The sequence below is a fragment of the Amblyraja radiata genome, chromosome 21, assembly GCF_010909765.2.
Source record: "Amblyraja radiata isolate CabotCenter1 chromosome 21, sAmbRad1.1.pri, whole genome shotgun sequence".
In the NCBI taxonomy this organism is placed as follows: Eukaryota; Metazoa; Chordata; class Chondrichthyes; order Rajiformes; family Rajidae; genus Amblyraja; species Amblyraja radiata.
Window position 1 is genome coordinate 34269064 of NC_045976.1, and position 27964 is coordinate 34297027.

The 27964-nt window shown below is 44.5% G+C and overlaps 1 protein-coding gene across 1 annotated transcript in view; it reads right to left on the minus strand.

Moving 5' to 3' along the window:
- Positions 1-27964, minus strand: part of snd1 (staphylococcal nuclease and tudor domain containing 1) — a 778779-nt gene that overhangs the window by 701073 nt on the left and 49742 nt on the right. Inside the window, exon 10 of the mRNA XM_033040015.1 lies at positions 10545-10658. Within this exon, the coding sequence (XP_032895906.1) occupies positions 10545-10658 (114 nt within the window). The remainder of the gene's footprint in view (positions 1-10544; positions 10659-27964) is intronic.

The following is a 27964-nucleotide window of genomic DNA, read 5'->3' on the forward strand; positions in this document are numbered from 1 at the left end:
TTTTTAATGTTCATTTTCAATGTTCTGTTTCAGCATGCATTTATCCTCATTGCACCATTACCTCCCACCTATTTTCACAGTATCTGCAAACATTTACCCCCCCCCCCCCCCCCTCCCTCCCCTTTCACATGATAACTATGATCAGTAAATAATTGCGGGCCTCATTTCTCCATCAAAACAAAAGAAATAAAGTGATGGAGTAACTCAGTGGCTCAGGCCGGGCCCTTCAGTAGGTTTATTCCATCTTTGCCTTCTGTGTGATAACCAGTCTTCAATCCAGGACAACACATTCCCCACAATCATGACGTTGGCTAATGATATTGTCACATATTTAATGAAGGTTAGAATTTTCCGCGGAACTGGTCTGCACGCAGCCTATTTTCCCTCTTCCTCATTTTCTCAAATCATTTGTAAACAGTGACCTCTTGTGATGGCTCTAATTTTAATTTGGAGTGAACAATCTCAAGAGATCACCACTGTCACAGATAAGTGAAACATGGATTTGCAGCATCCCTCGTATAGTATACTATATCTGTTAAAGTGTAGAGTTGTGGCATTCGAGGTTGAATAGTGAATTAAAAGACAGTGAGCCATGAGGGGTTAGGATGTGCCATCGAGCAGCTTCTGAACATTATCCAAATCCAAAGATGGAACGTGATTAATCTCTATCAAATTTATATTAACACTTCCCTCCACCTGATGAGTTTGTTGGGATGCGTTCCAATTATGATATTCAAATTTAAAAGCAGTAGTATCTATAGACAATAGGTGCAGGAGTAGACCATTTGGCCCTTCGAGCCAGCACCGCCATTCAATGTGATCATGGCTGATCATCCCCAATCAGTACCCCGTTCCTGCCTTCTCCCCATATCCCCTGACTCCACTATTTTTAAGAGCCCTATCTAGAGCATCCAGAGAACCTGCCTCCACCGCCCTCGTCTCCGTTCTAAATGGCTTACTGCTTATTCTTAAACTGTGGCCCCTGTTTCCTGCCTCTAGCATGTCCAAGTCCATAACAATCTTATATGTTTCAATGAGATCGCCTCTCATCCTTCTAAACTCCAGAGTGTACAAGCCCAGCTGCTCCATTCTCTCAGCATATGACAGTCCCGCCATCCCGGGAATTAACCTAAACCTACGCTGCACTCCCTCAATAGCAAGAATTTCCTTCCTCAAATTAGGGGACCAAAACTGCACACAATACTCCAGGTGTGGTCTCACTAGGGCCATGTACAACTGCAGAAAGACCTCTTTGCTCCTATATTCGATTCCTCTTGTTATAAAGGCCAACATGCCATTCGCTTTCTTCACTGCCTGCTGTACCTGCATGCTTATTTTCATAGACTGATGTACAAGGACCCCCAGATCCCGTTGTACTTCCCCTTTTCCCTACTTGACACCATTTAGATAGTAATCTGCCTTCCTGTTTTTGCTACCAAAGTGGATAACCTCACATTTATCCGCATTAAATTTCATCTGCCATGCATCTGCCCACTCCCCCAACTCACCCTGCATTCTCATAGCATCCTCCTCACAGTTCACACTGCCACCCAGCTTTGTGTCCTGCAAATTTGCTAATGTTACTTTGAATCCTTCATCTAAATCATTGATGTATATTGTAAATAGCTGCGGTCCCAGCACAGAGCCTTGCGGTACCCCACTAGTCACTGCCTGCCGTTCTGTAAGGGACCCGTTAATCCCTACTCTTTGTTTCCTGTGTGCCAACCACTTCTCTATCTGACCCAGACAGAATCCTATTTAATGCTGTCGAACCAACCATTGACACATAAAGTTATTTCATTTAAGAAAAACAACATGGGTTTTCCAATTTAATAGAAGTATGCCATTTTCTAAAAAAAACATATCTACATAAAGGTTCTTGCAATTTAACATACCAGGAAGCTCTTCATTTCTTGCCTTTCACTCTGCTGCAAAACATGAATATGCTAAACGTGAATAGGTTGACATGTATGACCTTCGAGATTTGGATAAGCACGTGTCAGGTCAAGGTGATGTGTAAAGTTGATTCTAGGTTGACCTCTAACTTTGCAATCAGATCGGTAACAATGATGGTTGGCATGGATTCAATAGGCCAAAGGGCCAGTTTCATGCTGTCTCTCTCTTTGACTGACCTTCACCAACAACAAAAATAAAAGTAATTATCTCCAGTGTGGGCAACATAACAATAAATGGGTGGCATTTCAGGTCGGGACCCTTCTTCAGACAATCCATCTGAAGAAGGGTCCCAACAAAAAATGTCCAGTCCTTCAACAGATCGCTGCCTGACTCACTGAATCCCTCCAAAACATTCGCTCAAGATTCCACTATCTGTAGTTCCTTGTGTCTCCTTGACAAACAATAATATTCACTCGAAGGCACACGTGGACGTCCTGTTCAACCACAATTCCGCGTTTGAGGGTTGTTCCTGTGCCTCAACCCACAGCAACCAATTCATTCTAGATATTATAAGATAATTTATTTCATTGTTATTGGACCCAGAAGTAAATAAACCAACTACTATTCTCTTAACAATAATAGCTATACTTCAGAAATTTGTTCTTTTTGCTATGTCCTGGAATGCTTCATTGGTAATATACAATGTAGATACTAATCCATCTTCCTATTTCACTTGTTGGACAACTTGAGGTCATGCAGCATCTCATTTTTAAAATAGAAGCTTATACAAAATAAATGTACCTAACTGCAGGAAAGATTATTGAAAGCTCTATGTTATCAGAATCTATAAACCAACAGATAGCCGAAGTAGTCCCATCTGGAGGGAGTCCACAGAAAATGGACATGTTGCTCTAATGCCTTCTCTTCTCCAGCACCTTTTGTGAGAGAGATCACTTCATCACAGTGCTCCCCAATTAAACTGATTATCCCTCGAGTTCAAGGTAGTCAGGGCTCATGAACATACAAATTAGGAGCAGATGTAGGGCACTCAGCATATCACCTGCTCTACCATTTAATATCATGACAGATCTGATTGTGACCTCAACTAAAAGAATCCAAAAGCAATTCTCAACACATTATGGATTAGGCCAAGAATAAATGCCGATTCCTTCCATCAAACATTGATATTATTTGAAGTAGTTTAAAATATTAATCTATTCAGAAAACTTTAAATTATATACAAATAGTCATGTACATGCCTCGGGCAAAAGCAACAGCAAGTCAAGGTGAAAATATAATTAGTCCTTTTCCGCTTTAGTTAAGAGTCAAAAAACAATCATAGAGACATGTAATTATTTTTCTCTAATCAATACTGGATTACATAGCCCAAATTAGGTTTTTCAGCTCATTGTGCCAACTTTCGGAATGAGTTATTCAATAGGTTGTTTTCAGTTCTTTTCTACTTCCTTGCATCGCCCACCTACTCTCTCACTTCTGCACACCACCCCCTGCCCCCAGTCTTTGCAAGTATTCATCTACATTCCTTTCAACTATTCAATATAAATCTACTCCCACCACCTATTCACACAATGCACACAATGTCAGAAATGTGCATGAAAAAAACATTTTTGAATACCCAAATGACTATCACAAATTTGCATCCTCTGGGTTTTATCCAGCCTGGAGAAATGCATTCACTCTGTTGCAACCTCACCAACAACCCGGCTGCTCAACATCCGGCTTGAGATCTAACCATTCCTTTGGTTTATGTTTCATTCGCAAGAAGAACCACCTCCATAAAATATTTCCATAACCTTCACTGCAGAACAAGTGGTTTAAAGATGACAAATTTCTATGACAATTTGGACATAATTTTAATTAGTTAGTATTGCTTACATTCCCCCCCCCCCCTCCCCCCCACAGAAAAATACATTTCTGCTCTTGGTCAAATTAACAATCCAATCCAAATTAAATTGCACTTCTCTTGCGATCTTCGGTTAAGGTAATCTAATACAAAGTATGTCAGTAGTTAAAAATAGCACACACCAGTTAAATCTTTAAAAGTTTCTTTCAACCGACCTGAAATTCATCAGCATCTATTTCAAATTCAAAATTACACAAGCCTTTGTAAAGCCAATTAAACTAAACATGGATCCTCTCGCTGTTATCTGGATCATACTCCATCTGCCACTTTTCAGCCCATTTCCCCAAAACATCAATATCATTCTTCAGACCACGACTATCTTCGACTATCTTCCACACTATTAACAACTCAGGCATCTACCCGTCATCCGCAAACTTACTGATCTTGTCTCCCATATCCACATTCAAGTCATTCACATGCATTAGAAACAACATGGGGTACCACAAGTCACAGGCATTCAATCGCAAAAATGATCCTCTACCATCATCTTCTGTGCTTTATTGCCAAGTCAATTTTGGATCCGGTTGGCTAACTAAACTCCATATAAATCACATTTGCTGCCCTATGCACTTCATGGCCTCTTCAAATAATTCAATCAAATTGGTCAGACAGGATCTGCCCTCATAAAGTATGTTGGCTGTCTCCCTGCCTTTCCAAGTGATCATTAATCATCTCCCTAAAAAACGTTCCAGCATCTTCGCCTATCACAGATGTTAGGTTCATAGGTCGACGGCTGTCAGGCTTCTCCCTGCTCGCTTTCTTGAAAAGGGGAAGCCATGTTTACTGTCTTCCAATCAACCTATACCTCACTTTAGAAATCTCAGCAGGAGCACCAGAAATATCTTCCCTTACCTCTTGTAGCAGCCTGGAATAAATCCCATCCAGTCCTTTCAGACATCCAGTCTTAGGCGGCAGAGTGATATCAATGTTTTAGTAAAATACACTGAAAAGTGGCAGGTGGAGTATAATCCAGATGCCGTTTGAGTGTATTAATAAGGCCACCAAGATATCTAGTCCCATTTCCATTTATCGAGACCTGCACCAGACTTTCAAATTCTTCAAATGAAAAGTCCCTTTCCTTTGTCAATACTCATCCTAAGTATTAATTTTAAGAGCTCACCTATACCTTCTGGGTCCATGCAGATTGCCCACATTATCACTAATAGCCCCTACACTTTCCCTTGGTTATTCTCTTGCTATTATAGAAAAGCTTATAGAACACCTTCAGACATATGTGATTTTGCATGACCCCTCTTAGCCTTCCCAATTTCCCAAAGCATTTCCTCACGACAAGCCTCCCCCATAATTAGTACCCTGTATCTGTCATTTGCTTCATTTTTTCTTTATTCAATCCTCAGTATTCCTTGACTAACCAGGTTTTCTCGCTACACATGGTTTTCACCTGCAGGAACATGGTAACCTTGAACTCTTGTTATTTCTCCTTTGAATGCTTCCCACTATGCAGATGCAGACTCACCTGCCAGAAGAAGCAACCAGCATACATTTTCCGGGTTCTCCCTTATGTTAATCAAATTGGCATTCCCCTGATTTAACACCGTTAAACTGGTCCAACACCATATTGTTTCTTAACTTACTGATTATGGAGGGAGGGAGTGACTGAGGGTAGGGGAAAGGAGAGGGAAGGAGGGAGTGGGGGAGGGGAGGAGGAGATGATGAGGGAGAGTGAGTTGCGTTCACATCTATATTACTAAATCTCTGTTCTTGACCGCTTTTGGCCTTCTGTGCTGCGATTTCCGAGAGAACGCCGCCACCTACGGCCGTCATTTTTGGCCACCTCGCCCCCCTCCGCAGCATGTGTGCCGAGGATTTTTCCCATCGATTAAATATGACAGAGATATAAATGTTTTTACAAAATTCCCCATTCTCTCTGCTGCCCCTGCTGGAGGGAGGGGGAGGGACTATAAAACCAGGAAGTGGTGTGCCTCAATCAGTCTCTGCAAGTGGTGTGCCTCAATCAGAGCTCTGAATGACACTGAACAAATGTCTCCACAGCTGTGAGTACCCATAATGTGGTTTGAAAATGAATATATGGTTAGTTGGAAGTAAAAAAGCACTGCCTGCAAATGGTTGTTTGGGTTTGGGTTGAAGTAAAAAGGCACGCTCTCCCTCTCTCCCCCCCCGCCCTCTCCTCTCTCTCCCCCCCCCCCCCCCCCCCCCCCCCCCCTCTCCCCCCTCCTCGCTCCCCCCCCCCCCCCCCTCCCTCCCCCCCCCTCTCCTCTCTCTCCCCCCCTCTCCTCTCTCTCCCCCCCTCTCCTCTCTCTCCCCCCCTCTCCTCTCTCTCCCCCCCCTCTCCTCTCTCCCCCCCCCTCCTCTCTCTCCCCCCTCTCCTCTCTCTCCCCCCCTCTCCTCTCTCTCCCCCACTCTCCTCTCTTCCCCCCCCTCTCCTCTCTCTCCCCCCCTCTCCTCTCTCCCCCCCCTCCTCTCTCTCCCCCCTCTCCTCTCTTCCCCCCCTCTCCTCTCTTCCCCCCCCTCTCCTCTCTTCCCCCCCCCCTCTCCTCTCTTCCCCCCCCTCTCCTCTCTTCCCCCCCCCTCTCCTCTCTCCCCCCCTCTCCCCTCCCCCTCCTCTCTCCCCCCCCTCTCCTCTCTTCCCCCCCTCTCCTCTCTTCCCCCCCTCTCCTCTCTTCCCCCCCCTCTCCCCTCCCCCTCCTCTCTCCCCCCCCTCTCCTCTCTTCCCCCCCTCTCCTCTCTTCCCCCCCTCTCCTCTCTTCCCCCCCCATCTCCTCTCTTCCCCCCCCCCCTCCCTCGCTTCTCCCCCCCCTCTCCTCTCTGTCCCCCCCCCCTCTCCTCTCTTCCCCCCCTCTCCTCTCTTCCCCCCCTCTCCTCTCTTCCCCCCCCTCTCCTCGCTTCCCCCCTCTCCTCTCTTCCCCCCCCCCCGCTCCTCTCTCCCCCCCCTCTCCTCTCTCCCCCCCCCTATCTCCATCTCCCCCCCCCCTCTCCTCTCTCCCCCCCCCCCTCCCCTCTCCCCCCCCCCTCTCCTCTCTCCCCCCCTCTCCTCTCTCTCCCCCCCCCTCTCCTCTCTCCCCCCCCCCCCGTTCCCCCCCCCCTCATCCTCTCGCCCCCCCTCCCTCTCCTCTCTCCCCCCCGCTCCTCTCTCCCCCCCCTCTCCTCTCTCCCCCCCCTCTCCCGCTCCCCCCCCTCTCCTCTCTCCCCCCCCTCCCCTCTCTTCCCCCCTCTCCGTCTCTCTCCCCCCTCCTCCCTCCTCTCTCCTCTCCCCCCCCTTCTCCTCTCTCTCTCTCCCCCCCTCTCCTCTCTCTCCCCCCCTCTCCTCGATCTCATCCTCCCCCCTCTCCTCTCTCTCCCCCCTCTCCTCTCTCTCCCCCCCTCTCCTCTCTCGCCCCCCCTGCTCCTCTCTCTCCCCCCTCGTCCTCTCTCCATCCCCCGCCTCTCTCTCTCTCTCCCCCCCTCTCCTCTCTCTCCCCCTCTCCGCTCTCTCCCCCCTCTCCTCTTGCTCTCCCCCCTCTCCTCTCTCATCCCCCCTCACTCCTCTCCCCCTCTCCCGCGCCCCATCTCCTCTCTCTCACCCCCCCGCCCCCCTCTCCTCCTCTCTCATCTCCCCCCTGCTCTGCCTCTCCACCCGCCCTCGTCCTCTCTCCCACCCCCCCTCTCCTCTCTCTCCCCCCCTCTCTCTCTCTCTCTCCCCTCTTTTTCTCCCCTCCATCCCCTCCCCCACCGTCCCTCCCCTAAACCCCTCTCCCCTCCACACACCCCTACCCCCTTCCCTCCACCTCCCTGCTCCCCACCTCTCCCCCTCCCCTCACCTCACCCCCCTCAGCACAACCTCTCTCTCGCCCTCTCCCCCCTTCTCTCCTCCCCCTCTCTCTCCCTCCCCTCCACACCCCCTACTCTCTTCCCTCCACCCTCCCTCCCCCTCCCTGCTCCCCACTTCACCCCCCTCTCAGCACCCTCTCTCTCCCCTTTACTCTCACCCTCTCTCCTCCCCCACCTTTCCCCCCCCACCCACCCTCCCTCTTCTCCTCCTCCCCACCCCCTATCCCTCTTGCCCCTCTCTCTGTCTCTCTCTCTCTACCCTCACTCTCTACCCCCGCCTCCCCCCCCCCCCTTCTCTCTAGATGTGACTGCAAGTTGGGGGCTATGCGTCAGTAGACAGGGTGGTTATGGGGTAAAAGGAGCAAATTAATAATAATATAATATCAAGGGGGGTAATTAGCGTGAGTGCGGGGTGGGGGGGGATAGTTAGTGTGTGTGTGACGCTGCATGCTGCCTCCCCCCCCCCCCCACAACCGCACGTTGGGGGAACAGACCCAACGGGTCTGCACTTGGTCTAGTTGATCTTATATTTTACGTTATTGCCATTCTGTACTTTAAAAACGTCACAGCCGCGCTCCGACTTGCCGGCCGGCCGCGCCTGCGCAGGTGGGTGAAGGTTGCCATGACACACGTCAAAACGCGGATCTGTGGCATCACAACGGGAACCCGTCAGCCGCGCCTGCATTGGGGGACGGCCCCAACGGGTCCGCACTAGGTCTAGTACTTTATATAGCCGGTGATAGTCATTTGCTTGCACCACATTTCCCTTTTCATTCTCTCAAAAACTTGTTAAAATTCTTTATTGGACCACATTTTCCTTTAAAGCAACAAGTGACAAATACAACATCTGAACCACCGACTTGGAAAATTTACAGGGCCCAACAAAACGAGAAAGCTCAATTAACATGTCTCGCCAATGTAGAAGCAGAGAGATTAATGACCATCACTGCTGGTGTTAATTTGGTTCTTGTAGTTACAAGATTCAGCAATTTCTTCACCCCTGCATCTCAATATCATGATTCAGAATTTTAGCACAGTGCCCAAAATTAAGTGCCACAAGCCAAACATTAATTGTATTGCAGTTCAAAGTTTTAAGGAATGAATGGATAGGTACAAATCTATTATTTGGAACTGCATGGTCTATATTTCTGGGATAGAAAAATACCAGAAGAATCAACTGGGAATTGATAAACAGTCAATACATAAGCAAAGCAGAGTGACGTTCAAAAAGTTATGACAAAAATGTTAACTAACAAAGTTGACAGCATGGCAGCTGCTGCTGTTAAATGCTGTTTTTATTTAATACCCTGCTCTGTCTCTTCATTTGCGATACACAAGTTTTGGCAACTGGAAACTGATATATTTTAAAGACAAAATAGATGAAGCAAGTTTAAAACCCCCACATTTCAAACAGATCATGGAATCATTCAATCAAATTCTCGCAATTGATATTTAGACAAAATTCTCTAAAAACCCTAATCTACTTCAAAATCAATTCAGTGCCCATCTTCTTTCTTGAAATATTTAGTCCAGAAACTAGAATTCTCTCTTCAGGTATTAAATTGTTTGATTTTATTTTTTCAGTTAAAAAAATTATAATTTGAAAATGAAAAGCAACATACTTGGCGAGCTGTTTCTGCAGAGCTGCAGACCTAATGATGGAAGCTGGGATTAGGCAGAGTAGCTATTTTTTTTACGAGAGAGACTGACACAATGGTGCCATGAATTTTATATTATACTATAAAAACAACATACATCATCAGAATGAAAGCTCATCCGCCAAAATATTAACCCCAATGGTCACCAAAGATGCTGCCTGACCTATTGATGAATCCAAAATTTTATGCCTTAATTAAAAATAGACAGTTTGAAGAGAAGAGAAACTATCATGCTGCCAGAATTGTTTGATGAAACAACCAAATGTCAATTTAGCATTATATTCATAAGAGCTGCAATTTGTTAACTTTTAAATATGAGAGTAAAGAAATAGCAAGCAATCAATCCCTGATATTTTTATACATCTAATGTACAGAATGCACCCTGTTATATGGGCAGTGACCTGCAACAATAAATGAAAAAGATTACGGCTCATGGGATCCAGGGCAAGTTGATGAATTAGATCCAATATTGGCTTGGCGACAAGAGACAGACACTGATGGTATTTTTGTAATTGGATGCCTGTGACCAGTGGTGTTAAATGGGATTGTGCTGGGACCCTTATTGTTTGTAATATATGTGAATGATTTAGATGTGCATATAAGAGGCTTGATCAGTAAATCATAAGATGACATGAAGATTGATGGAGTTGTTGACATTGTGGAGGGTAGTCTAGGCTAGAGGCGATATCAATGTGCTGATGAAATGTTCAATGCGGCTAGGAAATATACCATGAATGGTGGGGACCCCTGTGAACCGTTGAGGAGCAGAGGAACCTTGGTAACAAGCCTAAAAGATCCTTGAGGGTGGCAGCACAGATGGATAATGTGCTTAAGAAGGCTTCTTTACTGGCCTTCATTAGCCAGCAATTGAAAACAAGGGCAGGGAGACAATAATGCTTTATAAAACCATAATCAGACCTCAGATGGTGGACTGCAGACCTGCTAACAATATTATAAGAAAAATGTGATGATACCAGAGGGATTCGCCAGGCCTGTTTTCAAGCCATATGATGCACTGACAAATAATTAACTGCCTCAAGATGTTTCAAGCCGAGTTATATACAGAGTCCACTGCACTATGCTGGTAATCACTTATTTTTTCTGAAGAAACATATCAATTAGCAAAGTGCGGTGCCTTATAAACAATGGCAACAGGTTTGGATCAAATTCATTTTCCATAGATTAATGTATGATAGTACTCAACATTTAATTATTTTGTTATCACTTTTGTCCAAAACACAACACTTCCACTTCCTTTGTACTTTGTATTTTTATACCTGATTGATCTCTCCTTCAAGCCTCGGAGGTCGGATGCTGGAGAGATGAAGAGTCTTCTGTTCACCCGAATTTAATTTTGCCACCATGGCATCTGCATTTAATATCTGCATTACCTGAAACAAAAATGTTAGAAACAATCGAATTACTTCAACAGAATTGATAATTTTACTGCAATTGTCAGGATATATACTCCAAAATTGATGATGCCTACACAAATTACCCTTATTCACACTGAAGTAAAGAAAAACAAATCTGTTGAAAGCACAATATTGTCCCAAATACAGTAACACTTCCAAAGCCAATTGGAATCAAATAGTCCATTGGATTGCCTTTTCAGCGACCAAATACAGCTCAGTCAGAGGCATACAGCACAAAATCAGGCCCTTCACCCCAACACATCCATGCCTGAACAATTCTGCCAGTATAAAATTGAAGACCCACCAAAATTTGTCCCCTAAGATATTAGATGTAATTTTTCTTAATCTTTTAGAATTGGAAACAAAATACCATAACATTCATAAACCATGCATTGCCATTCAGAGCCTTTGGAAACCCTCAAACCCAACAAAATAGAGGAAAAAAATCCATTATTGATCTATTGCTGCTGGATATCAAACATCTCTCCCAAATCAAATCAGTAAAGCATAGGCAAGTGTGAAAAGAACTGCAGACATTAAACATCTTTAATTAAAATCCAAAAGCACAGCAGTGGTGCTATTGAGCAGTTAGGCCGTTTCTGTGGAGTGAACAGTAAAGATAATATCTCAGGTAAATGATGCTTCATCAAATTTAATAGCAGGCTTCTTGAGCCCATGTTAGCCTCATATACAGAGCTTTAATAATCAACATGTTTTTTTTTAAAGAATGTTGCTTGAAATACAGTAAACCCCTTTCATAAGAGACCAAAGGGGGAAATGAAGTCCGTTATTGTCGATTGTCAGCTATAACCAAGTACGGTATTATTATTGTATGTTGTTGAAACTAAGAACTGCAGATGATGGTTAATGCACAAAAGGATGCAAAGTGCTGGAGTAACTCAGCTGGTCAAGCAGCATCTCTCGACAACATGGATAGGTGACATCAGGACCCTTCTTCAAACTGATTCAGTATGCCGAGTTACTCCAGTACTTTATGTTATTTCACTTTAAAACTAGGCGCTGATGCCACTGGTCTGCACCAGCGAACCCTTCTTCACCAGCTGCTGCAGATGTTGTGGCGGCTCACGATGTTGCCATGCCGACAGAGCTTTCTTCAGGCCACCGCCGCCACCGAAAGGACGGGCTCGGTTACCGTCGTGCTCCCGCCCCTTTCACCTGCTTCCCCTTCTTCCTCTTAGCAGTGGCTTCATCCCCTCCACTGCTGCCTCCTCTTCCTCCCCCACAGTCACAGACATCTTCTCAGGTGGAGTATGTCAACGACTCCAGGGGAGAAGTGGAGGTGGCAGAGTGGACAGAGACAGCGGCGGTGGTGGAGCAGCTGTGCGGATAATGCGACTGGAGAAGGTGGAGGCAGCAGTGGGGGAACAGACAAAGCGATGGGCGATAGGAAGAAACGGCAGCTGGTGAGAGAGGAGGGAGCCCCACTGTAACCAAGTGTGTCTTGTCAGTGGCGGCCATCTGAAGAGAGCTCTGTCCCCATGGGTACAATGTGAGCCACAATAGCCGTTGTACGGTGGGTGAAGAATGGCCCACTGGTGCGCCTTGCAAGCCAGGGTTGCCTTCAGAAGCCAGGGCTGTAAGTGGCCGGGAAAGCTGAGGTGGGTGTTAGTGGCAGGTCTACCTGCTATAACCTAAATCCTCTATAAAGAAGTCAGTTAAAACAAGGGTCTTCTGTAATAATTAACGCTCACTGAGGCTTCTGAAGAAGGGTCTTGACACGAAACGTCACCCATTCCTTCTCTCCAGAAATGTTGCCAGCCCCGCTGTTACTCCAGCATTTTGTGTGTACACCAAGTATGGAACTGTACAACTCAGCAGAGAAAAGGCAGAGTGAAGCGCAAAAGTTAGAAACCATAATTGATGACAGGAAATGCTTTTTTAACATGGAAAATTTGTGACATTTGAATTTAACGTAACACTTTAACTTGAACAATCTCGTTTAAGCCGGTCATTGCCAGTCCCATTTCCCCGAGCGAGTCTGAACACTGTCCATGTTTTGCAATAACGCAGGCATCAGCCGCTACAGTACTCCAGGAATTGTATGCAAAGTTGCACACCTTAGTTCCATCGAAGTTCAAATATACTTTTAACAATGAGAACCAAAATGATATATAGATCTCAAATTGACATTTTAGTGAGCTTTATACATTTCATTCCTCCTTCACTCCAACCCTCTCCAGCTATTGTTTTCAATGGGTGTGACACAAATGGAAAACAATCATCTAAGCTTATGCACCAGCTACACTAGACATTTGGCAGCCTATCAAGACCATTTTGATAGCACCTCAAGTTGTTGCTTATAAAAGGAATCCCAGCAATACCAGTGTCTCAAGAATAAACATGTGATGTGTGCAACTCAAAATTAAGCTGGACAATGTCAGGGGAGGATACTTTATCAGAAAAAAATGGTGGCGCAACGTAGTAATAATAATGTTTTGTTTATAGGGACAGTGCATATTAATGAACATTTGCATGTAAATATGCGAGATTGTAGCCAATCAGTAGCTAATTTCCGTCTCTAGTCCTGTTTAGATTGTTGAAAATGTGGGGAAAACGACCTTTTCAAAGATTACTATTGATCTGAGTAACAGTATATTCTGCGACCAAATAATGATAGTGGAGGTTGACATGGTTCAAAAATTTAAAAAGTTGATCTGAAAATGTTGATCTAAATAAAATGGCAAAATCCCCACTGAATTGTTTTTTGAAATACCCGTAACCACATTATTTCAACGGTAACCCCTCATGATCTGGGATCTTTTTAATCTATTATCAACAACACCCAGCTAAAGTAATTCCCCAATAAAATGGTTCACACAGCAGCTTGCATCAACAGCAACATTAGATTAGAACTGGTGCTCACTGCCTGTGGGCCGCTCTGCAAATTACTCTCTTTTGTAATTCTGTTGACAGTAACTAATCGACTTGATATCCAAGGGTTTTAAACTCAAGAAATGCATGGCAATCAATCCGTGTATATATTCTAATGAAAGGACCTGACATGAGATGGAATTCATCATAAAGTCCAGGAGTTTAAAAAAAATGTTCCAGTTGCTGAGAGGAAAGAAAGCTCTGCAGAAAGAGACTGCATTCGACATCAAAGTGCACAGGAACACATGGAGAATGATTATAAAGAGTCCAAGCACTGCTGTTCTGAGCCAAAGGTAATTTCTTCCAGCAAGCAATGTAGTAAAAGCCATGCCGTTTATTGTATCTATTTCAAGCATGTTCAGAACAACCGGTGCCAATACTGTACATCCTTTCATCAAGATTTTAGCTTTCTTCATGTAGAGCAGGGGCAACACAATTGAAATCTATCAGCCACTGTGCGGCTATATTAGAGATCTTTATGCATACAACTTATTATTTGGTGCCAGTTGCCATATACATTTGCTAGAAAAGAGCCTAATTTGCCATGTGTGCGATATGTGGTAATATCCAAATCCCACATGGATCCTGTTTAGAACCTTCCAAGTCTTGCCAGGGTTGAATCAGTTCCTTGGTATGGACAGAGATCTTGGTCCAGGTTTTACTCGTCCATTATCACTGTTTAAAATGGATGCAAGAACTGAAGGAGCAGAAAGTATTCCTCAAAGCCATGCAATAACTTGAGCGTTGAGGACAGAGAGTGAAAGGTACCAGACGGCATCAGATGGAATGGTGGTTGCAGAGAATCTGATTTTCACAGGTGTGAAAAAGGGTGCCATTCAACAGCATGAGAAACCATCATTGGGCATTCTCATACATGGCAGAATTCAATAAGGTTTATATGGCCACTATGGACCACAGTATTCAACAGTGGAGTACATCAGTTAAAGGGCACACGATATGGAAACCAATGTTAGCAACCCAGATTTTGGATGGAAGTTTCAGAACGTTAATCCATGCTTTCGTGAAACTTTCTGAAGATGGATGCAAAAGGTGGAAACTCATAGAATGAGAGTTATAGAGCAGGAATAGGCTCTTCAGCCCACCTACCTACCACCATATCAATCTATACACGTGTGTGTGTGTGTGTGTGTGTGTGTGTGTGTGTCTGTCTGTGTCTGTGTGTGTGTGTGTGTGTGTGTGTGTGTGTGTGTGTGTGTGTGTGTGTGTGTGTGTGTGTGTGTGTGCGCGCCATGCGAGTGAGAATCTAGTTAATTCCTATTTTCTACCAAACGCGAGGCCACAGCCTTCCCATTTTCACACATCCTACTCACATTTTTCCCCTGGTGGCGATAAACATCTTCCCGTCACATTTCCACCTATATTTCCGAAGTTATTAATTGTTGAGATGAAAAAAAAGGCAAAACCTGCCTTCTCAGACAGCTTCCAGCCTTCTCACAGAGATGATGTCACAATGCCTCTCACGGTGCACCAATCACAATGGGCTCTCAAGCTGACTGCCGACTGCCACAATGACATTACAATGGGACGTTGCTGCCCCTCTACCAATATCTGGAGGGGCTGCTCATCAAGTTCTGGTTGCATTTTGGTCCCATGATACTGGTGTTTGGGCACAAGGCAGGGAGTGGGGACGGTCGATCGGGGGGGGGGGGGTGGGCTGGACGACTCATCACCCCCCCACCCCCACCCCCCCGGGGTGAACACCAACGCCACCCAACGGGTCCCACTTGGTCAAGTACCACATAAATGTTGAGAGCCTCTGCATCTGCCACAATTTCAGCCAGTACATTCCAAATTCCAACTACCCTCCTGGTGAATCCATTTTTTTCCTTTTATCCCCTCCAAACCAAACCTCACTTCTGATATATCTATGCCCTCTGGTTATATATACTTCTGCTCTGGGGAAATATTTCCTATCATCCTCATAATTTTGTACACCGCTATCAAAACCCCTCCACAGCAAGAAAAAACAAATCCAGCCTATTGAGGCTCTCCTAATGAATGAAACACTCCATCCCAAGAAACATTCAGGTGAATCTTCTCTGCACCCTCTCCAGAGCAATCACATCCTTTCTATATTTATAGCAACCAAAACGGCACACAATACTCCACATATGGTCCCACAAATGTTTTATGAATCTGTACCATAACTTCCCTCCTCTTGTACTGAATCAGCCGGCTAACATCCTTTATATCAGCCTACCAACCTGTGCAGCCACCTTCAGGATCTATGGACTTGTACATCTGTGTCCCTCTGCTCCTCTTCATTCCCTAGGGCCATAACATTTATCATGTATGACATACTCTTATTTGATTTTGCAAGATGCATCACTTTGTACCCAAGGTTAAATTGCATCTGCCACTGGTTTGCCAACGGATCAACTCATCAATATCGTTCGATAGCCTCTTAGTATCCTCCTCACTATTCACAATACAACCAATCTTTGTATCATTTGTCGAGTTACTCCATGGATGCCCGTCTCAGATCATGACAAGCTTTCTATCTACAGAAGATGATGTCAAATGTGAGATTGAGGGAGGGTTGGCGAGGTCAAATCCAGTATTCATAACTTTTAACCACTACAGCTTGGCTTACTGTCAAGAATGTCCTCCAGGCTTATGCCTGCAGCCAAAAGGCCATACAGTGTCTGCATAGATAAATTGTCCCTACTTTACGTAGATGTTGAAGAAAATGGACCTCCATTATGACGGTTTTGTTTACAGTTCAGACACAAGCCCACATTTCCAAACTATCAGTGGCAGATTCTAGGTCAACGAATGCAGCCAACTTTGAGAGTAAGGTGGAATCTGCCCTCTGTGCTCATTATCAACATGAAAATGTTGTTGCAATGAGTTCATTGGGTTTAACATTTGCCTTCTCAGAGGGGAGAGAAGCATTAAAATGACCAAATCTTCAACTAATAAACTAATCCATTAATCTCCAGGGTGTGCGGAATAATAATTCAGGCGACCGCTCTTCAGTCATCAATCAGTTTAATCAGTGAAGTTAACATGAGATCATGCACTTCACTAAGAGGAATCAAAAAGCAGACCTTAATCAAAATGGAGTGGAATTGAGAAAATACGTCAATTACAGAAATCTACGTGTTCTTATGCATGATTCGTAAAAGTAAACATACAGCTACAGCAAATAGTTAGGTAGGCAAATTGCATTTTGACCTTTGTTGCAAAGGGTTGGAGTTTAGAAATAGGATTTAGTCACAATTTTGCAGGTTGTTGGCAAGGCCACACCGGGAGTACTACGTACAGATTTGGTCTTGTTAAAAAAAAAAAGGATATATTAACTTTGGAACCTGTTCAGAAGCATTCACTAGCCTAATTCATGGGTTGAGTGAGTGTGTGTGTGTGTGTCAGGAACAGCTTTGAAATTTAGACGAACAAGGAGTGATCTCTTTTGGTTTGGTTTAGAGATACAGCATGGAAACAGGCTCTTCGGCCCACCGAGTCCACGGCAACCATCAATCATCCCTTCCCACTAGTTCTACGTTATCCTACTTTCTCATCCACTTGCTACACATTTGAGGCAATTCACTAAGGCCAATTAACTACAAACCCGTATGTCTTTGGAGTAGTGGAGGAAACCGGAGCACCCGGAAGAAACCCACCTGTCACAGGGAGAACGTCCAAGTTCCCCACAGACAGAACCTGAAGTCAGGATTGAACCCAGGTCTTTGGCATTGTGAGGCGGCACCTCTACCAGCTGCAAAGCTGTGCTGCCCTTGAAACACAGAAGGCCCTAGGAGGGCATACAAGATATTTCCACCAATGTGAGAGACGTGAAAAGCCTGCAATGGTGTGGTCTTTTAAAACAGATGCACAGATATTTCTTCTTGAAGATACCAGCAAATCTCTGGAATTCTCTGCCTAAATGGGTTCTGAGGGTTATATCACGGAGGTATTTAACAGGAAGGTTGATACGTTTTTGCCAGATCATGGTATTGAGACCCCTTAGGGGGTCTATATTACGTCTATACTCTATACTAAGCCTTTACTGAAACCCGAAGGGTCTCGATCCGAAACGTCACCTATTCTTTCTATCCAGAGATGCTGCCTGTCCGGCTGAGATATTCCACCATTTTGTGCCCACCTTCGATTTAAACCAGCATCTGCAGTTCCTTCCCACACCTTACTCAAACCTAGTCTATACTCAATACTAGTCTATACTCAATACTAAGGGGTCTCAATATCCTAGTGAAGACGCCTGGCACAAATCAGTCTTTTTGGTATTGACTGGATGGGGAGGCTTACTCCTATTTTCCCGTGTTCTCATGTTTCAGGATGGCATTAGCAATTATCCCTTGCTAGATTTATGGAATATCATTTTTTTATTTTTTTTAAAGGCTAACTTTTTATTGTAGGCTTTTGACTGCAATTAAATGCAATGCTGATAGGAATTATCCATGGTATGTTATATGTACAATCAACAATTGAACATCAAGTAATTTGGATAGATAGTACCACCGCACAGTAAAACAGCATTAATTTAAGAAAATAGAGTTCAGAACCATGTTACAAGCTTACGGTTGACTGGGATAGACAATAGACAATAGGTGCAGGAGTATGGATTTATGGAATATCATGATTGCTTTAATACCTAAAATCATCAATGTGCATTGAAATATCAAGAACAGGACTCCCATCAACACAACTCCGAGGCTATCGCGGAATTCAGTACAGCACAATTTATATGGCAGAAAATAAAAAGAAATTGTGCAAAATAACTAAAACCTTTCATGCTTCCAAATCATGGTTTGCCTCTTGAGAGCTTCCCAAGAGTCTACCAAGTCAGCAAAAAATGAAAATTTGGTAAATTCTAATTAAACAAAACATGGCAGCTTATAACCCAAATGTTAGAATCATAGAGCATAGACCAAGCCCTTCATCTCAACACATTCATCCTGACCAAGATGCCCCATATTCCTGTGCTTGGCCCATATCCTTCTAAACCTTTCCTATGCATGCACCCAATCCAATGTCTTTTAAATGTTGTTATTGTGCCTACTCAGATAATAATTCTCTCCCAACACCCATGCTGTAACAAGGATGCCTCCATAGGTTTTTTTGGTGCCCTCTGGGATATGCACAGACCAAATGTTTGGACAAGTTCACATCAGCAAAAGGTAGTTAAATGCTGCTGCTCAAGCAAACAGAAATCTGCTGCAACCAAGAGAGGATAGAGCTAACATTCCAATTAATGCTGCCAACAGCTATCGTTTTAAATTCAGTTTAATAAAAATTCAAGACAACATTGTATTCGTTATTTCAACTGAAGAAACTGAATGCTAAGATCGGTGCGGTACCATGGTGCATTTGGGATCATTTGTTTATCGCCCTAAATATTCACAAATGTGTTTCAGGACTTTTCCAGACTTAAATGATAATGCCTGTGTAATGAGGCATTTTTATTATCCTCTCATGCAACACAATCCATCCAGCACTCAAGGGCGGGATAGCTGAAAGACTTGGTGATAAACGGTTGGTAATAAAAGCATAAAAGTTTCGAAACAAAATAGGAACAAAATATTCCACGTGAAAAATACAGTAGGTGTTGGGAGACCTAAAAAATAAACAGAAAATGCTGGTAGTAGTCTGTCAATTAGATACCAATATGTGTGAAAAGCCATCTCAGAATTTAATATTTATTCCGGTACTTGACTCAAATTACACATAATACCACCAACAACCGATTCCCATGTTCCTAGTGTCAAAATGAAATCCAATTATGAGTCTCACAGCTTATCAGACTGCTAAGTCATTAGGTATTCACTCAAGGAGGGGCTCAAAAGTATTAGCAGATTCACACATAGCCACTTGGGCTTTACTTGGGCTTTACTTGGGCTTTGAAAAAGTCACATAGATGATGCAGGAGGAATGAGGATTTTTTAATGTCTATATTCCAAAGACCACCTCAGATTTAGGAAATAACAAACTTATTTGATTACATGAAAATCAAGGGAAGTCAGAAATCTCCAGAATTACCTTGGCAGTAACACTCAAAACATTTGTAGTCAGGATGGGCAAAACGAAGGTGGTGGCACTGTAGCGCAGCAGTAGAGTTGCTGCCTTAAAGCGTCAGAGACCCGGGTTTGATCGTGACAACGGGTGCTTGTCGGTATGAAGGTTGTACTTTCTCCCCGTGACCAGCGCGGGTTTTCTCCAGGACCTCCGATTTTCCCCACAATCCCAAGACGTACAGGTCTGTTGGCTAATTGGCTTGGTATAATTGTAAATTGTCCCTCGTTTGTGTAGGATAGTGTGTGGGGTTCACTTGTCGACACGGACTTGTTGGGCCGAAGAGCCTGTTTCCGCACTGTATCTCTAAACTAAACTGTATTAGATAAATATGGCCAATCTATTTAAATATTTCAAGTATATCAAAGATGATAACATTGTTTGACTGAAATAGCATACCCGGGTTTTAAAGAAAAGTTTATATTTTATGATGGAGGCCAGGAAATTGATAGGCAGACATTGGGCTGTTTAAGGAATTAGCTACAATCACAAAAATAGCCTGTAACTACTGATGGAGATTGGCGCACCATGATTATTGGCGGAATTTAAGTTGTGCCTATTGCTTTTTAAAAAAATACTAGACTAAGTGGGGGGGTCCCTGTCAGACGGGAGGCCTGGTCCCCCAACGCAACCCGTTCCCCCAACGCAATTGAACAGGAAAGAATTGAAAAAAAATGCTTGCAATTTTATGATACTCAGATCTGTGTGGGTATTTAAGATCCATCTTTTTCATCCAGTTATCACATTCATCTAGATGGAATGGGCAAAGGGTTTTGGCTTTTGATGATTAGAAATAAAGAGTCATGAATGTGACAAGCCACCACATAAGAGCTAAGAGATTTAGATTTCTAGAAAATAAATCACAAGGTTCAAAAAAAACCTTGCAAAAAAACCTAGCAAAAAAACAAAACAACATTTATTTGCAACATCCAAAATAAGCATGCGAAACCCTGGAAGCAGTCAGGATGGTCACCTGATGCGTAATTTAAAAAAAAGTCAAAGTGCTGGAGCATCTCAGCAGGTCAGGCAGCACTTCTGGGGAATATAGATAGGTAACGTATCGGGTCAGAACCCATCTTCAGAATGGGAAATTTTATGTGGTTTCAGTTATCACAAAAGGACATCTTTTGACACCAAACGACAGACCAAAAAGAATTGAAATAAAAGAATTAATCTGGTCTATTTGGACAGACTTTATTTTGAAAGAAAGTCAGATTAATGGGTCATGCATGCAAGATACAGAAGCACAAATATCAGAAATTGCAGAAACACTCAGCAGATCAGGCAACATGTGGAAAGAGAAAATGAGTTGACGGGAACACACAATGCTCTGGAGGTACAGATGGCCACAATCAGCTGAGAATACCAATATTGATAACCTGTTTCTCTTTAGAGATGCTGCCTAACCTAGTAAAAACTTCTAGCATGTTATATGCTTATGTAAGATTTCCAGAATCTGCAGTTCTACATTCTGTATCTACATTCCCCTAAATCATTAGTTGCGCTGGATTAGGCATTTACCCAACTCTCTGATTAATACTAATGCAGCATTAGCAAAGTCCCAATCAAACATCAGCTGTCCCCATTCCTTCACTCCAGAGATGCTGTCTGTCCCGCTGAATTACTCCAGCATTTTGTGTCTATCTTTGGTGTAAACCAACATCTCCAATTTGTTCCTACACAATTAACCTCAAAAGTGAGCTAGGAAGATGAAAATAGCTAGTAATTCCAATTCTAAATGCTTCCGAGTGACCCTTGTATGCATGCTTCCATTTCACTGCAAGTATACGTGAGGTGTTGCACTTTGCGAGGTCTATTATAAGGAGAAAATATATAGTTAATGGCAAAACTCTTTAGAGTGTTGAGTGAAAGAGTCACGGTCATGTTGCAGATTTATAAAACTGTGGTTAGGCCATAGTTAGAGTATTAAGTGGAGTCCGGTCACCCCACTACAGGAAGGATGTAGAGCATTTGGAGAGTGTGCAGGAAAGGTTGATCAGGGTCCTGCTTCAAGGGTATCAGTTATTAGAAGGGATTGGACAAAACTTGGACTGTTTTAAATAGAAGTGCCGCATTTCCCGGCAATGAAGACGCTATTTTTTAGCCAAAAATAAGGCACGAAAATTTACCTGCGTCTTGCAGGCCGAAGGTTAGGTTGTTAGCCAAGAAAGATAGACTTGGCTATCCCTCAGTACAGCAACATCAAGAACGAAGTTGCTGTACTGCGGTAGACAAAAATGCTGGAGAAACTCAGCGTGTGACGCAGCATCTATGGAGCGAAGGAAATAGGTAACGTTTCAGGTCGAGATCCTTCTTCAGACTGATGTGAGGGGGGGGGGGGGGGGGGGGGGGAAGAAGAAAGGAAGAGGTGAAAACAGTGGGCTGAGGGAGAGTTGAGAAGGGGAGGGGAAAGCAGGGACTACCTGAAATTAAAGAAGTCAATGTTCATACCGCTGGGGTGTAAACTGCCCAAGCGAAATATGAGGTGCTGCTCCTCCAATTTACAGTGGTCCTCACTCTGGCCTTGGAGGAGGCCCAGGAGAGAAAGGTCGGATTCGGAATGGGATGGGGAGTTGAAGTGCTGAGCCACCGGGAGATCAGGTAGGTTAATGCGAACCGAGCGGAGGTGTTGGGCGAAGCGATCGCCAAGCCTACGCTTGGTCTCACCGATGTAGAGCAGCGGATGCAATAGATGAGGTTGGAGGAGGTGCAGTTGAACCTCTGCTTCGCCTGGAAAGACTGCTTGGGTCCTTGAATGGAGTCAGGGGGGGGGAGGTAAAACGACAAGTGTAGCATTTCCTGCGGTTGCAAGGGAAAGTGCCAAGAGAGGGGATGGTTTGGGTGGGAAGGGACGAATTGACAAGGGAGTTACGGAGGGAGTGGTCTCTGCGGAAAGCAGACAGGGGAGGAGATGGGAAGATGTGGCCGGTGGTGGGATCCCGTTGGAGGTGGCGAAAATGTCGGAGGATTATTTGTTGTATGTGACGGCTGGAAGGGTGGAAGGTGAGGACAAGGGGGACTCTGCCCTTGTTACGAGTGGGGGGGGATGGGGAGTGAGAGCAGAGTTACAGGCTATAGAAGAGACCCTGGTGAGAGCATCATATAAGTAGACGAGGGGAACCCCCGTTCCCTGAAGAATGAGGAACACCTCATCCTGGGTGCAGATGCGGCGTAGATGGAGCAATTGTAGTAGGGGATGGAGTCCTTACAGGAAACAGGGTGGGAAGAAGTGTAGTCCAGATAGCCATGGGAGTCAGTGGGTTTATAGTGGATGTCGGTCCGTAGTCTATCACCTGCGATGTAGATAGTGAGATCTAGAAATGGTAGGGAAATGTCAGAAATGGTCCAGGTATATTTGAGTGCCGGATGGAAGTTAGTGGTGAAATGGATGAAGTCGGTCAGTTGTGTGTGGCTGCAGGAGGTAGCACCAATGCAGTCGTCGATGTAATGGAGGTAGAGTTTAGGGATAGGGCCCTGGTACACCTCGGAGGATAACCAAGTCTATCCCTCATTGCTGGCAGCTGATGGGAAGCGGCTGTAAAGTGGGAAGTGGCTGCAAAAGGACAGCGCCGCAGGGGAAGGAGTTCCTTTCACGGCGTGTGGGTGTGGGGAGTCTGGCCCGGGTCAGCACAGGCAGGAGCGTTGAGAAGAAGGGGGTTGGGGATCATGCCAGCAACTCACTCACTGCTGCTGCGGCGCTCTGGACGCAGAGCCACCGCATTGTGGCCGGGAAGGGAAGTAGCTCGGGTGGCTGCGAGTGGACGCCGCATCAGGGCCTTCTGCCAGCCCGCCAGCCAGCCACGGTGTCCTTCAGCACAGGCGCAACCGGTGGAGGTGGTGGTTGGTGGGTAGCTACTGGGCGGAAGGCTGGCTCTTCCGTCCCGGGCTCGCTCTTGCTCTCTCTTTCTACTAGTCCCGGGGCAGGCCACCTGGGCGGTACAGCCAGTCCCGGGGCAAGCCACCTGGGAACTGCAGCTAGTCCTGGGGCAAGTTAGCCGGCCTGGGAACTGCAGCCATTTGCGGGGCTCGCAGCCGACCTGGGTGTCACAGCCAGGCCTGGGGCAAGTGAGCCGACCTGGGCGCTACAGTCAGTCCCGGGGCTCGCAGGCGACCTGGAAACTGCAGCTAGTCCCGGGGAAGCGAGGGATCTGGGATCTGAAGCTGGTCCCGGGGACGCGAGGCATCTGGAAACTGCAGCCAGTCCCGGGGCATGGAGGCGAGATTGCCGACCCCTGGACTAAACCAAACCCTTGATCCTATCCCGCCATCCTTTTTTCAAAATTTATGAACTTAAATTGGGGGTGCATCTTTGACGCAGGTGCGTCTTCATTACCGGGAAATATGGTATATAAAATAATGAGAAGCATAGATACAGGAGACAGTTTGCAGCTTTATCTTCCAGGGTAGAGATGTCAGAGGGCATAGCTTTGAGATCAGTGGGGGTAAGTTTAAAGGAGATGTACACTGCAGGTTGTTGTTCCAGTGTCAAGTGCCTGGAACACACTACCAGGGATGGCGGTGGAAGCAGATGCAATAGTGGCGTTCAAGAGGCTATTACATGGGCACATGCACATGCAGTGAATGGGAGGAATATAAATCTCGTGGGAGTTTAACTTGGGATCATGCTCTGTACGGACACTGTAGGCCAAAGGGCGCATTCCTGTGCTGTATTATTCTACGTTTTATGAACAAGATCGAGTTCAAATGATGGTTTCCCAATCACACAATCCAGCATCTCAACAAAAAAAGACACAAAGCAAAATATTACAACAACAAGCATCTTCGGAAAAGGGTTGAAAGATGAACTCTTAAGAGTACATTATTTAAAGGCCACTGTCTTGTTGTACCCATGCATCAGCTAAGTGGTCAACAGACCAACTCTAGACACAAAATGCTGGAGTAACTCAGCGGGACAGGCAGCATCGCTGGAGAGAAGGAATGGGTGACGTTTCGGGTCGAGACCCTTCTTCAGACTGACTCTAGATACTACTGAGCAACAACCAAAAGGCTGGTGGAACTCAGTGAGTCAGGCAGCATCTGTGTAGGAAAACAAATGTTTTGGGTTGGGACATTTCTACATTCAGATCCGAAACATCATCTCTCCATTCCCTCCAGATGCTGCCTGACCACTGAGTTCCTCCAGTGTTTGTTTTCTTTTTGCTAAAGATTCCAGCATCTGCAGTTTTGATTATCTACAGATATTAATTTGTGGTTGGCCATTTCCTGAGTTAGTGGAATTAATAAATTCACATCATTTGATGGCCAAAAACATGTAAAAAAGGAAGTGACCATATGATCCTCCATGCTTCTGCAACTGCAAATGGAGTATATTTTCTCTGCAGTTATTCCCTTTCAAGAGAGGTTAGATTAAATTCAGTTTTGCAATCCAATTTGTTAAAATATGCAGTAGATAACAGCATCTTGCAGTTAACTTCAGTTCAACAACACCCTCTAGTGTCAGCAATGAGTGATACCATGGATCTATTTTAATCCAAAATAAAATGCAATCTCCTGATGCGATTCCTGGCACAACCCGCAGATTTGTGCACCTTTTTTTTTCTCTTGACCTGTCTATGATATCACCAATGCTGCAACATATCAAATGTCAGAAACAAAGGACAAATTCGCAGAACAAACTCTTCAGAATCCATAATGGTATCTCCAATATGAGGAAAGCTGTCTGCGCTGGCAGAGAGCCTGACCACCTCAAACTTCATTTACAAATGGCTTTGTCACAACTTTTTCATTTCTTTCCATGTCCAGTAATGGAAAAAAGCACTTCCAATTTACATCAGAATCTTCAAAATCTCAACTATCTAATATTAGCTTGGTCCTCCACTGACCACAAAAATGTTGCAGCTCTTGATCTGCAAGAGTCAAGAGTGCTTAATTGTCTCTGAAGAAGGGTTTCGGCCCGAAACGTCGCCTATTTCCTTCGCTCCATAGATGCTGCTGCACCCGCTGAGTTCCTCCAGCAATTTTGTGTACCTTTAGTGCTTAATTGTCATATGGCTTTCGTTTCCTATGACAGGAACAGAACAATAACATTCTTACTTGCTTTACAGGCCCATTAATGCAATGACACAAATATACACTAATTTCTCGGTGAGACTCGGCAACCAGACCATAATAGTGTAACGCAAAATGCATAGTGCAACACAGTCCATAGTGGATCATTGCTGAAGCAGCATTGTGGTTAGGGTTGTACAGTGTGGTTCAAGATCCTGATGGTTGAGGCATAACCGTGGTCTCCTCTCCACCCACCTGCTCCTCATGAAAACCATTACATTGTACCGGCGCTCCTTGGTTCAATCCACTATCAGTTCCCTGAAGTCTTGGTTGATTTAGCAGTTTAGGCCTTTACCACAAGATGTAGCTAACCACGTCATTTATATTCCAACAGTAGCTTGGAATACAGAGATAAATCCCACCATTTTCTATGACACAACCTCTCCCCATCTTTTAAAAATCAGATCCAGCCACAAAAATTGAGATCACATCTCTCAGCCGTAATTGTTATTCCCCTTCCATTCCCAAACAACCAAACCAGCATCTTGTTGTTTGCCGATATATTTAGAAGCGTTGGTTAGTAAGTTTGCAGATGGAAACAAAATGGTTTGATTTGCTAATAGTGAGGAAGGCTATCAAGGACACAGTGGGATTTAGCAGTTTTATCCGATGTCAGAAAAGTACTATAGCAGGTGGAATTTAATCCAAGCATGTGAGAAGCACTTTGGGAGGTTGAATGCAAGAGAAAGTACACAGTTAATGTCAAGACACTTAACGTCATTGGTATACAGATACATTTTTAGGTCCATCTATGGTAGATACAAGGACACAAAGTGCTGGAGTATATCAGCGGGTCAAGCAACATCTCTGGAGAACATGGAGAGGTGACATTTCAAGTCGGGACCCTTCTGAAGGCATATGTATGCTTGCCTTCATGGGTCAAGGCACTGAGAATAAGAGTCAGGAAGTTATGTTACAAATTAATTAGAAACATAGAAAACATTAAAAATATAGGTGCAGGAGTAGGCCATTCGGCCCTTCAAGTCATGGCTGATCATCTAAAATCAGTACCCCTCTCCTGCCTTTTCCCCATCCCTTGATTCCTTTAGCCCTAAGAGCTAAATCTAACTCTCTCTTGAAAGGGTTAGGTGGCATTTCAAGTACAGTCTGTAGCGCAGGGTGGAAGTGGAGGTTTAGGAGAAGAGTTTGACTAGAACGCTTCTTCGATTATAGGGGATTAGCTGTAAGAAGAGATTGGACAAACCTGCATTGTTTTCTCTAGGGTATCTGAGGCTGAGGGGAGATAATAGAAGTATATACAATTATGACACACACTGTTTCCATGCTGTATCTCTAAATTAAACTAAGCTAAACTTAGATCGGGTAGACAGTCATCACCCTTTTCCCAGGATGGAAATGCCTGTCAATGACCAGAGGGCATAGTCTTAAGAGGAAACGGGCAATGTTGAAAGGAGATGCACAGGGCAAGTTTCTCTATGCTCATACATGTACTACGCTGCCAATTGTGGTGGTGGAGGCAGATGCAATAGAGGCATTTAAGGGGCTTTTAGATGGGTACATAGATATACTGGGAATGGTGGGATTTAGAGCAGATGCAGGCAGAGGAGATTAGTTGAACTTTATATGCTCAGCAAGGACACTGTGGACCAAAGAGTTAATTCTGTGCTATCTAATGCTCACACCACCTAGCTCAAACTCCCATTCATCTCCCTCCAAATATACCCTGCTCCCCACTACCCCAACCACCTTGATGTTTAATTGACCATTTTCACACAATGGGGACAAGAAATTGATTTGATCTTGAATATACTCAGCACAATCTCAGGCCTCGGGGATTAGAGATTTCCAAAGATTTGCAAGCTCTGAATAAAGAAATTTAGAGAGAAAGAGAAGAGAGACAGAGTGCATGAATTACTTCCAAAAACTGACCAACACATGTTGTTAGATGTTAAGGAAATACAGAATATAGGGACATAAGGTAGTTGCAAGCAAGAGACACGCTGGTGGTAAAAGATAAGCCACAATTGTACTGAATAGAGGAACAAGCACAAGGGGTCATCGTTTTTGGGTATCCAAGCTTACTCAGCCGTTATGTTCTTGTTAGTTCAGTCAACTATGGCTTGGACTGCAGGTGGTGCTGCTGCCTTACAATTCCACTCATCACTGTTCAATCCTGATCCCCAGTGGCATGCAGAATTTCTACATTCTCCCTATGACTGTACAAGTACCTGCCCTGGTGTTCCAATTTTCTCTTTTCTTTCCAAATTCATGCAAGTACGTTAATTGATTACTCAGAATTACCCCACATA